A 12,777-nucleotide genomic window follows, 5' to 3' on the forward strand; every position below is an offset into this window, starting at 1 on the left:
TAAAATAGGTTGTGGTCGATACATAATAGTTATGACGCTTAAATGATAACGATAGTATCGTTTCTCTTATTGTAGACTAAGGAGTTTTGACAATTGCATAGCTTGAGATTGGGGCAGTATATACAAGGTATGTGAGGCTATCCCTTTCCTTCTTTTGCACGACTCCGATTGTACATAATGTAATGAACGATCTTCCAAGATACTCTACTCTTAGAAGCTAGCAGTACTTACATTGTTTTCCCTCTTATGGAACGATTGATGTTAATGTTGCTTCTCTTAGTCTTATGTTATCAATGTTGTTGGTACTTCCTGATTCTTATAAGGTTCATAGTGAAGAGTTAGTCCTAATAACGTGTACAGAGGATACCGACCTTACGTCACTCCGAAAGATTTAGAATGTGATTCCATGAGTCGAGCATGCATTATATATATGTATCTATTTTACTCTACCGAGCCACACTATAGTTGGCCGGGTACGACACCTATTGTGCAACCACTGATCAGTTGGGTTTTACCGAGCTCCACGTGGCCGGGTACGATTCTACCGAGCCTATTATGGCCGGGTACGATATGATGATGATGATGCCCACAGAGGCGAATGCTTTAAAGGTTTATGTATTTATACATATGTATCATGCATTTCATGTAAGTAGCCCTCAGAGGTACTAAGATGTTACAGGTTGTATATTCTCTATCCTTGCTTACATTACTGATCGTATTTATGGTTCTTTGCCTTACATACTCAGTACTTTATTCGTACTGACGTCCTTTTATTTGTGGACGCTGCATGTCGTGCTGCAGGTCCTGATAGACAGGCAGGTGCAGCTCCCCCACCACAGTAGACTGTCCAGTTCAGCGGTGATTGGCGAGATCCCTTCTCCGGACTTGCCTTGGTCTTGGTATGCAATTTTTGTTATAGACATTATGGGTATGTCGGGGCCCTGTTCCGGCTATGTTGCAACACTTATGTTCTTTTAGAGGCTCATAGACAGGTGTCGGCTCATGTATAGTTTGGTATGCCTTGTCGGCTAGTTTTTGTTGTATAGTCTTTCATAGTAGCGTGGTAGCTCATACCTTATACGTAGTTTCTTGATTGTCTGGTCATCCCCTGCTATGTATGTTCATGCCGTCATATTTTATTGCTGGTTGTCCATGATCTAGGTCTACCATTTATATTGATCTCGTCAGCCTTAAAAGATAATAATGAAGGTTAGATGAAATGTACGTTGGTGCTCGGCAAGTGTGGTCGGGTGCTAGTCATGGCCCTTCAGTTTGGGTCGTGACAAACTTGGTATCAGAGCAAGTCTGTCCTAGGGGTTGTCTATGAGCCGTGTCTAGTAGAGTCTTGATTATGGATGTGTAGCGCGCCACATTTATAATCAGGAGGCTACATGACATCTAGGGTTGTTACCTTCTTCCTGAATCTAGATCGTGCGTAGAGTTGAGTCGTAAGTGTTCGTCTCTAATATTCACCTTGTTTTTTTTCCCAGTGATGCCTTCGACTAGGAAGCAAACGATTAGTAGACGGCTTGATACAGCAGCGGGAGAGGGTACCAGTCAGGTGCCCCAAGTCAGAGCAGGACAAAGTGAGGCTCAAAGTGAGATGCCCTCTCATACCTCATCTACTCCATCTCCTCCAGAGGATATTAGAAGGCACCCAGCGCCTCCAGTTCCTCCGTCTGGCACTCCAGACCAGGATATGCGGAGTGCTTTGCAGTTATTGACTAGCTTGGTAGCTGCTCAGGCTCAGAGGCAGAATACAGGTGCTGCTGAGAAACCAGTTAGTACAAGAGTTCGTGATTTTATTAATTTAGACCCTCCAGTGTTTACCGGATCAGACCCCAAGGAGGACCCACAGACTTTTATTGACCAGGTTCATCGTACACTTCGGGTTATGCATGTTAGTGATACAGAGGCAGTAGAGTTGGCTTCTTATCGGCTACGGGATTTAGCGGTTCTCTGGTATGATAGTTGGGAGAGATCCAGGGGTCCGAACCCTCCTCCAGCTGTGTGGAAGGAATTTTCTGAGGCCTTTCTTCGTCACTACTTGCCAGTTGAGATACGACGAGCTAGAGCTGATAAGTTCTTGAACCTTAGACAAGGTAATATGAGTGTGCGAGAGTACAGTATGCAGTTTGATTCTTTGGCAAGGTATGCTCCCCATATGGTGGCCGAGATGAGTGATAGGGTGCATATGTTCGTGAATGGGTTGGGACCACATCTGATAAATGAGTGTACGACAGCCTCCTTGGTGGAGGGCATGGATATTTCCCGTATTCAAGCTTATGCCCAGACCCTAGAGGATCGTAAGCGCCAGCAGAGGGCAGTTAGGGAGCAGGATAGGGGCCAACATAAGAGGGCGAGATTTGCAGGGTATTCTGATGACTTCAGAGGCCGCATCAGGCCACAGTTTTCGAGGAGTTCGGCGCCACCTGTAGCTAGTGCTCCTCCACAGTTTCAGAGGCCTCGATATGATCGATCCTATTCTGGTCCAGGTCAGAGTTCGCGGGCATCTGGCTCGCAACATCACAGGGATACTAGTCAGATGAGACCCCCAACACCACATTGTGATCAGTGCGGCAAGGCCCACTTTGGACTGTGTCGTCGAGGTTCTGATGCATGCTATTCGTGCGGGCAGCCTGGCCATATGATGCGGGATTGTCCTAATAGAGGAGGTGATGGTATGGCTCAGCCGACTGGATCTGTGTCTGGTTCTTCCTCATCAGTTCGACCTCCAGCACGGGGTTTTCAGCAGTCGACAGGTCGTGGTAGGGGTAGAGGTGCAGTGCCGAGTTCGAGTGGTGCTCAAAATCGAACCTATGCTCTAGTAGGTCGACAGGATCTCGAGTCGTCTCCAGATGTTGTTACAGGTATTATATCTGTGTTTTCTTATGATGTATATGCGTTGATTGATCCGGGATCTACATTATCATATGTTACACCCTTTGTGGCTAATAAGTTTGGCATTGAACCTGAATTGATAAGTAAACCCCTCGCGGTATCTACTCCGATAGGAGATTCTGTGATTGCTAGAAGGGTATATAGAGGTTGCACTGTGATGATTTGTAGTCGTCAAACCTCGGCAAATTTATTTGAGTTAGAAATGGTTGATTTTGATGTGATAATGGGAATGGACTGGTTGGCCTCATGCTATGCAAATGTTGACTGTCGTACGAAGATGGTTAGGTTCCAATTTCCGGGTGAACCCGTCATTGAATGGAAAGGGAACATTGCTACACCGAAAGGTAGGTTTATTTCCTATCTTAAGGCAAGGAAAATGATCTCAAAAGGTTACATTTATCATCTCGTTCGCGTTAGGGATGCGGAGGCGAAACCGCCTACTTTACAATCAATCCCTGTGGTCAACGAATTCCCAGATGTTTTCCCAGATGAACGTACCATTCAGACACTGGAAGATATGCTACGAGCATGTGTTCTAGATTTTAAGGGGAATTGGGATGATCATCTTCCACTCATAGAATTCGCCTATAACAATAGCTACCATTCCAGTATTAAAATGGCCCCATATGAGGCACTATACGGGAGGAGATGTAGATCACCAGTTGGATGGTTCGAAGTCGGTGAAACAGAATTATATGGGCCAGATTTGATTCACCAAGCTATTGAGAAGGTGAAAGTGATACAGGAGCGATTGAGGACGGCACAAAGCAGGCAAAAATCTTATTCTGATGTCCGACGTCGTGATCTAGAGTTTGAGGTTGGTGATTGGGTTTTCCTGAGGATCTCACCAATGAAGGGTATTATGCGTTTTGGGAAGAAAGGTAAGCTGAGTCCAAGGTATATCGGGCCGTATAAAATTCTTCGACGGATTGGACAGGTTGCTTATGAGTTAGAATTGCCATCCGAATTGGAATTTGTCCACCCGGTATTCCATGTATCTATGTTGAGAAAATGTATTGGAGACCCTTCTCGAGTCATCCCTATCAAAGATGTACAAGTTACAGAGGACCTATCATATGAAGAAGTGCCAGTGGCGATATTAGATCGGCAAGTCCGCAAGCTGAGAACAAAAGATGTAGCTTCCGTCAAAGTATTGTGGAGGAACAAAAATATGGAAGAAATGACATGGGAAGCAGAAGAGGAGATGAAGTCTAAATACCCTTACTTATTCCAGAATGAAGATAACAAGGATGCTGGTGGAAGACAGGATACATTGGAAGGTGAAACGGCTCTATGAGGTAAGCAATAATTTGAGAATACTCCTCCTTAATACAAAATGGTGATATGTAGATAATGTAAATACGCATAATGCTTTGTGTAGCCTTGTGAAGCCATATGTTGGGCTTAATTACTTGCAAGTTTTGCTAGTGACCATTTTAAAGGGGAAAATTGATCGGAAATTTCCATTGGAATCCACGATGATTTAAACTCCCCATAAACCCTTACATTCGAGGACGAATGTTCCTAAGGGGGGAGGGTGTTACAACCCATATCCACATGTGTTAGTTCATGCCATATATTAGTTAACATAAATCCAAGAAGGAATTATCTTTGAGATGATAAGAAGTCAATCCTATTGGTCTTAAGTGATACAAGAGTGTATAAGGGTGATTAACCAGTATTAGAAGTTAAACGAATCAAGGATGTTGTAACTCGTATTTTCAGGTAATCTAGCGGTGCTTAATACACTCAAGAGGTCATTTATTAAGGTATTTTAATCATATAATATCCGTATCATAAGTCTTGAAGTCAAACGAGTTATGAAACAAAAGTCGACAAAAGTTGTCGCAACTTAGGTTCATAATTTTACTTAAACATTAGGTCAAATGTTTCTAATCTTTTCTCATAATTTACAAGGAATTACGGGGTGATCTACCAACCAAATTAAAGATCTATGAGTCTAGTTTCCAACGCATTAAACCGTTCATCGATACGATCTCGGAGTAGAGAGATATTCGCATTTTCGCGAGACTGCGCCAAGCACCTCTCTATGGGGCCCACTAAGTCGGTTTAAGATATTTGGACCTATATAGGATGCCTCCAACCCGTTTTAAGTCATTTATTTTCACTATTTTCAGACCTTAGAACCCTAGGAACATCCTCTCAAGGTTCTCTCAAGATTCAAGACCCAAAAAAGGGCAAACAACACAAATCAAGTGTCGGGAATTCCGTGGCGCTAGTAAGTCTCTTGTTCTTCTTGTTGTTGCTCATTTTTGTGTCGTTCCAGCTCGTGTGGGAGGTTGTTTTAAAGGGTTTATGTTCTGTAAATACTCCCTAATGTTCTTAATATCAATCCTAGGTGATTTCAAGCCTTCTAAAGTGATTCTAGTGCCGAAAAACACTAATTGATCGCTAGTTTCGTTTTTTTGTTGTTGTGGCAGCATTGGAGGGATATTTCATGGAAATTTAAGGTCAAATTGGAGTTGTTATTTCTGTATAAAGGTAAGGAACCTCTTACTCTATATGTATTTAAGATTATCCAAGTTGCGGCTAAGCCATTGAAGCTAGAACTTGTGAGATATATATCGAAAGGCTTGGTAGTAATGTTATTGTTTTGTGGACTGTTTTGCGTTGTTGTTGGGCTGCGTATTTTACTACTATCTTGTGGAGTTTTGGAGGAGGAAGGGTGTGGATAAACACCATATATATGTAGGGTTATGGGCTGATAGTTATCCGTAACATTTCCAGGTTGTTTGACACGACTACGGTGGTCGTCGTATGTATGAAGTGATTAGGCTGTGTGTGGACTATTTTGGGAGGCTCAATATGTTTATTATTGATGTTGTTTGGGCTGTTTGGTGACTGTTTTGAATGGTGTGAGGTCATATATATAGGGGAGGTGCTGTCCGTTTCATCGTAAAATAGGTTGTGGTCGATACATAATAGTTATGACGCTTAAATGATAACGATAGTATCGTTTCTCTTATTGTAGACTAAGGAGTTTTGACAATTGCATAGCTTGAGATTGGGGCAGTATATACAAGGTATGTGAGGCTATCCCTTTCCTTCTTTTGCACGACTCCGATTGTACATAATGTAATGAACGATCTTCCAAGATACTCTACTCTTAGAAGCTAGCAGTACTTACATTGTTTTCCCTCTTATGGAACGATTGATGTTAATGTTGCTTCTCTTAGTCTTATGTTATCAATGTTGTTGGTACTTCCTGATTCTTATAAGGTTCATAGTGAAGAGTTAGTCCTAATAACGTGTACAGAGGATACCGACCTTACGTCACTCCGAAAGGTTTAGAATGTGATTCCATGAGTCGAGCATGCATTATATATATGTATCTATTTTACTCTACCGAGCCACACTATAGTTGGCCGGGTACGGCACCTATTGTGCAACCACTGATCAGTTGGGTTTTACCGAGCTCCACGTGGCCGGGTACGATTCTACCGAGCCTATTATGGCCGGGTACGATATGATGATGATGATGCCCACAGAGGCGAATGCTTTAAAGGTTTATGTATTTATACATATGTATCATGCATTTCATGTAAGTAGCCCTCAGAGGTACTAAGATGTTACAGGTTGTATATTCTCTATCCTTGCTTACATTACTGATCGTATTTATGGTTCCTTGCCTTACATACTCAGTACTTTATTCGTACTGACGTCCTTTTATTTGTGGACGCTGCATGTCGTGCTGCAGGTCCTGATAGACAGGCAGGTGCAGCTCCCCCACCACAGTAGACTGTCCAGTTCAGCGGTGATTGGCGAGATCCCTTCTCCGGACTTGCCTTGGTCTTGGTATGCAATTTTTGTTATAGACATTATGGGTATGTCGGGGCCCTGTTCCGGCTATGTTGCAACACTTATGTTCTTTTAGAGGCTCATAGACAGGTGTCGGCTCATGTATAGTTTGGTATGCCTTGTCGGCTAGTTTTTGTTGTATAGTCTTTCATAGTAGCGTGGTAGCTCATACCTTATACGTAGTTTCTTGATTGTCTGGTCATCCCCTGCTATGTATGTTCATGCCGTCATATTTTATTGCTGGTTGTCCATGATCTAGGTCTACCATTTATATTGATCTCGTCAGCCTTAAAAGATAATAATGAAGGTTAGATGAAATGTACGTTGGTGCTCGGCAAGTGTGGTCGGGTGCTAGTCATGGCCCTTCAGTTTGGGTCGTGACAAACTTGGTATCAGAGCAAGTCTGTCCTAGGGGTTGTCTATGAGCCGTGTCTAGTAGAGTCTTGATTATGGATGTGTAGCGCGCCACATTTATAATCAGGAGGCTACATGACATCTAGGGTTCTCGCCCCCAAAAGCGGTTTGTTGCCCCTCGGTAGAGTGAGTCTACTATAAAAACAAATGTAAACAAGATTGAGACATTCATGGCCTACTTCCAAGTGTAGAGTGAACATATTATAGACCATATTTGGTAACATATTAATTTAATTTTAAATTTTACTCTGAAAGCGCGACAAATAAAACAGAGATAATTAGAAACCCTCGAGAAGTGAAACGAAGCGACATAAAAACCTAAATACAGTGTCTTTCCAACTACTTCCCAAATTGAGCTAAAATCCACCGCTGCAAAATCTCTGCAACCTTTTGAAATTCCAGAACATTCTTAGAAATGGATTCAGAAACTTCGAACAAAATCGAAGAAACAGTACTGGAAATCCTGAAATCCTGTAACCTGGACGAAGTTACGGAGCTCAAAATCCGAAAAATGGCCTCCGAAAAACTAGGGCTTGAACTATCCGACCCGATCCGAAAGGCATTTGTACGGCAAGTCGTGGAGAAGTTCCTCGCCGAAGAACAAGCTAAAGCGGAGGCAAATGAGGAAGAAGAAGAAGAGGAGGAGGAGGAAGAGGACGATAAAAAGAAAAGCAGTGGCGCCGGTGATAAAGAGTACGATGACGACGGCGATCTCATCGTTTGCCGAGTAAGTTCTCTCAACTGCTGTAATTATGTAATTTTTTGTTATGTGTTTTGAAATCCTCTCTCTGTAGCAAAAAGAATGAAATTTTTCCTGCTTTTCCAACTTATATGGCATAGCTTGAATTTTAAGGAAAAAAAATAGAACTTTTGAAGCTTGTGGTATTAGAAGAATGATGCACTTTTCTTTTTAGTCTGTTTTAGTAATGATTAAACTTTGAGATATAGCCAAACAAATATCTATAGTTTGTTTTAGGTCATACATTCACAAATTTTTTTCCTTAAAATATGTGTCTATTCAAAGTGCATTACATAAAATGGGACGGCGGGAATACAACATTTTTGTGTGGGCTATAAAAACTTCCCATTAATAGTAAAATGGGAAGTGTAAAGTTAATTATTTTTGTTAGATAGTTATGTGTAAGTATGCCTGGTCACATATGTAGTAGGAGTATAATATGTCCTAGTCCCATATGTAGTAGGAGTAGAATATGTCATAGTCTCATATGTAGTAGGAGTAGAGTATGTATTATATATAAGACTTATTGTATCATTGTTAATAATAGATTTTTCTCCCATGCATTCTCACAATTTTCAAATGTAGAAATGTGTTTTTCTTTCTTTTGGAATGACTAATAAGGAATAATGTCATATAAGTTGTAACATAGGTAGTACTATTTTTGGAATTAAACAGTTTTTTCTTTGATTATAATTTTTAAAATGTTATAGTAGTTTAACTATAGGCTTAAGGGAATTGTGATATGTAGTTTCTGGTATCTAACTTTAATTAAGCACTTGAAAAATCTTTGTTTGCATTCATACTGAAATTTAGATGTTGATACTAGTACTTGGAACTCAGTCATTACAGTACTAGTTATTAGGTCTTAAAAATCATTTGTGATGTGAAATGTTCCTTGTTTCATGTTGTTTTATTGTTGCTGAGTTGATGTTCCTGATGTTTCTTTTTTGGACATTCCATGTAGTTGTCACATAAGAGAAGAGTGACAATTACTGAGTTTAGGGGAAAAACTCTGGTGTCGATAAGAGAGTACTACAACAAAGATGGCAAGGAGTTACCTACTTCTAAAGGTAATACTATCTTTATTAGATTGTTTATTACATGTATGCATTGTTTATACACATGTTTGCATGTTTTCTCATTTGAAATAAGCTTAGGTGATTGCTATAACTAGAAATGAAGTCTCTGTCCAAATTTTTTTTCAATTCTTGTTTGCATGGAGGAATTAAATCGCACTATGCTCATAGTTTGAATTGCTACGAGGAGAAAAAGTATATTTCCTTTCTTTGCTTAAAATCTGTAGTTATTTGTTATCCATCTTAAGGCTGCTCCGTATTTTATGTCCTAGGTTTTGTGGAGTAGGAAGAACTTGACGGAAGAGTTTTATCTCTTGCTGCCTTCTTGCTTCCTTTCTTATTGCCTGATTTTTTTCAAGTCTATCTCTTAGAGGAATTATTAGCTTATTGTACCACCATAATCTGTGTGCACTCTTACGCCCTTACCCCGACAAAATATCTAATTAGCTTATACATGATTTTATTAGCTGTCTACTGCGATCACTTAAAGAGGTCGAGAGAACATAAAAATTAAGTAAAGCATTTAGGTTCTTATAATATAAGCTCTTCTTGCCCTATTGCTTTGTGGTCAATAAACAATTTGAAGGTTTCTGTATAAGCACTTCGGTTGCCCTATTGCTTGGGTAAGCAATAAAGAATTTAATTTTTTGAATGAGCATTTCTTGCCTTATTGCTGATTTTAAACCTCCACCAGAGAGTATTGTACGAGGAGTGTCACGAAAGCTATCTACACTCTGATCTTTGAGCTGTTTATTTCCAAGTCAATGGCTGTACTTTCTAGTGTTTTCCAGGCTTTTCAGTGGTTTCCAAAGTTACCTTGTTAATATTTGATTTTCGTTGGTTTCCCATCTACTAGATATTATTTGTAATTTTATCTGTCTTTGTCCATCTTAAAACAAGTGCGCCACCTTCTGCAGTGGAGGTTTTTGGCACCCCTGCATACCTCTATCCATATGTTATTCAACCCCGCTTTTTACGTCATCCGGAATTTATAGTGGTCCCACCAACATAGCATGAATATGTCGAAGTGTATCATGTTGCAAATGAGCACGATAAGAAGATCAGATGTTTGAGAGCAAGAAAAGAAGGCTCCTAACATTTCTCCTTTATTTTTTCTTGATTCATTTGCTTTATAGAGAACCTCAGCTTATGAGTTCTTAGACCGGCTTATGTTTAGAGCATTCAATAAGTGGTTCTGACACCCCCTCCCCCAACAAAAGAAAAACATTTACACTAATTTCTGCAAAGATTTTTTTCAGCTCAATGTTGGACTCAATGGGCCACTATAAGACCGCCTGGATATTTTGCTTTCTGGTCTTTCTATTGAATCATGAATGTACACTATAACTGCTAGTGTAGCATTCTGCTTTGTTTTTCTTGTCTTCTTCTGAATCATTAGAGGTGTTAAACTTAGCCAATGAGCGATCTGAGTTTAGAAGCAAAAGAAACGGATGACGATGGTACTGATGATTTGTTGAGGATGCTTAAAAAAAGGCTTTTTGATAGAAGTAGATGTTTTATCTTCATTCGACTCTAACAAGTGCCAGTTCCATCATAAGGCTAAGTTTATGCTGCTCTATAGATGTCTTTCCCCTATAAGTTCACTATATGGTCCTTGTACCTGCAATATAGGTGGTGACACTGCAGCAATATTCTTCTTTCTTCCCTTGGCTTTTCTAAAATTTCATTATGTAAATATCCTGATTTCATCCAGGTAAAATTGCAAAAGGAAAAAAAAGGACCATTTCTGATACTAGTTATGGTATTCCCTGCAGGCATAAGCTTGACAGCTGAGCAATGGGCAACATTCAACAAGAATATTCCTGCAGTTGAGAAAGCTATCAAGAAAATGGAGTCAAGGTGTTAGTTTATTTCCTCCTTTTTCCGTAACATGCAGTAGTAGATTGTAATATCTAAAGTACTTGAACAGTAGGAGACTTATTTTTTAGCATTACGCCTGCTTTTTTGGGTATATAGATGTTATCTGATTATAAGAAGTAGCTAGATTTTGGAAAGACTAAAGAAATTTTCTTAAATTCCTTTATCTAACTAGTCTGTGCCCATATATTGCCTAACTAAAATTATTTGGCCAAAGGCTAATCAAGACATGCCTAAAATGACCTATACTTGAGACGTGGCTCAATGGTGTTAAGTTGGTCTTGGTCACCTGGCTATTAGTTAGACCATAAGCAAAACATTGTGAACATCTGACACTGTTTACACGAGGTAGCCACTCTAAGGGTTGCTATTTAAGAATTAGCTAGTGCGTTTGGATTTCAGTTTTTCAGTTCAAATTTTTAGGATATAAATATACTTAAATGTCCTGAAATTAAGATTTTAGTTTAAAATTCAAGACACCAGGTAGTCACTCTAAAGGATTGTTATTTAAGAATTAGCCGGTGCATATCGGATATGAGTTTTTCAACTCAATTTTTCAGGTAAAAAATGTACCGAATTGTCCTGAAGTAGGGCTGTTTGTGCACTTGCCCTGAGAATGACTGTCTGTGCACTTGCCCTCAGATATCATTCTCACTAATATCATACAGTTTTAAGCCTGTGGCAGTCTAGTACTCATTGGAGTTTTATCTATCACAATCTTAGCAAAAGCAAAAGAACAAAAATGGAATTAGTAGTAATAGTAGCAGTATTCATTTATGCTTCCAACAAGCTAAAACGAATAGTTTTGAAATTATTGTTTTGGCTGGAACGATCTAATTGTGCTTGTGTGGGACTTGAACATTTTAGCTTGTTATTGTACTAGTAGCGGTATTCATTTTGCTACTAGCCTAGAATGTACAGTAGCATTTCTTATACTGTTCTAGTAGTAATAGTAGCAGTATTCATTTTGCTCACATTCTACTCCTTTTGAGAAATGTTCAAGTCCCACACAAAAGCACAATTAGATCGTTCCAGCCAAAATTTTCTAGCAAAGTCGAGTACAGGAAAAAAGCCAAATCCAAAAGGTAAACTAACAAATTGATAAATTCTAAAACAAACTGGTTTATATAATAAAGAAAATGAAAAACAATATTCATACATAACAGAGTAAAACTTGGGTATATGACATTAATTGCGTGGAAAAAAATATATATTTAGTAAACCAACCTTTCTTATTCCATCTTCATCCTTGTCAAAGGCCCATGACTACTCCTTAATGAAATCTTCAGGGTTGTATATGTACCAAATTGGTGTTGGCCACAGCCACCGCCAGTATTTGGTGTTATTATTGTATCGCCACAACTCTATATGTCTACTATCCAAGTCATAGAAACCAATGTCATAACCTCCTTTACCACCAACCTTATGACCCTCGATATAATCATCCAAGTAGATACAACAACAACAACCCAGTATAATCTCATTTAGTGAGGTCTGGGGAGAGTAGTGTATACGCAGAAGAGGCTGTTTCTAAATAGACCCCCGACATCCTTCCCTCCCAGAACTTCCCACCTTGCTCTTGGGAAGACTCAAACTCACAACCTCTTGGTTGGAAGTGGAGGTTGCTTATCATCAGAGTAAAGTAGATACGGTTTCCTTTATAATATTCACAAGAAGGAAGATAACTAGATGTTATTGAAATTGCGTTTAGTCCCAAAAACAACACATTTTCACCTATATTTTTTTGCTTCACACCAACTTTGACTGCTAGATTCATACATATATAACTTGAAGCGGCTTGTTTGATAATGAAGATCGACACCGGTCCCCGTTATTGTGTTATATGCCAATTCAGAGAGTTAATAGAGTCAAGAAGTTAGTTTGTTAGTATAAGGGTATATTTGTCATTTATTATGAAATGTAATTAGTTGAAAAGGGTTTAGGGGCTAG

At 39.6% G+C, this 12,777-nt stretch overlaps 1 protein-coding gene across 1 annotated transcript; it reads left to right on the forward strand.

Annotated features, from left to right (window-relative positions):
* The first annotated feature begins 7,366 nt into the window (after positions 1–7,366).
* On the forward strand, positions 7,367–10,985 carry LOC104216414 (RNA polymerase II transcriptional coactivator KELP). The gene is made up of 3 exons (XM_009766442.2): positions 7,367–7,861; positions 8,838–8,943; positions 10,725–10,985. The coding sequence occupies exons 1-3, from the start codon at positions 7,550–7,552 to the stop codon at positions 10,814–10,816; spliced, it is 510 nt and encodes a 169-aa protein (XP_009764744.1). The 5' UTR covers positions 7,367–7,549; the 3' UTR covers positions 10,817–10,985.
* Positions 10,986–12,777: the final 1,792 nt, after the last annotated feature.

Source organism: Nicotiana sylvestris, chromosome 8 (assembly GCF_000393655.2).
Source record: "Nicotiana sylvestris chromosome 8, ASM39365v2, whole genome shotgun sequence".
NCBI classification, from domain to species: Eukaryota; Viridiplantae; Streptophyta; class Magnoliopsida; order Solanales; family Solanaceae; genus Nicotiana; species Nicotiana sylvestris.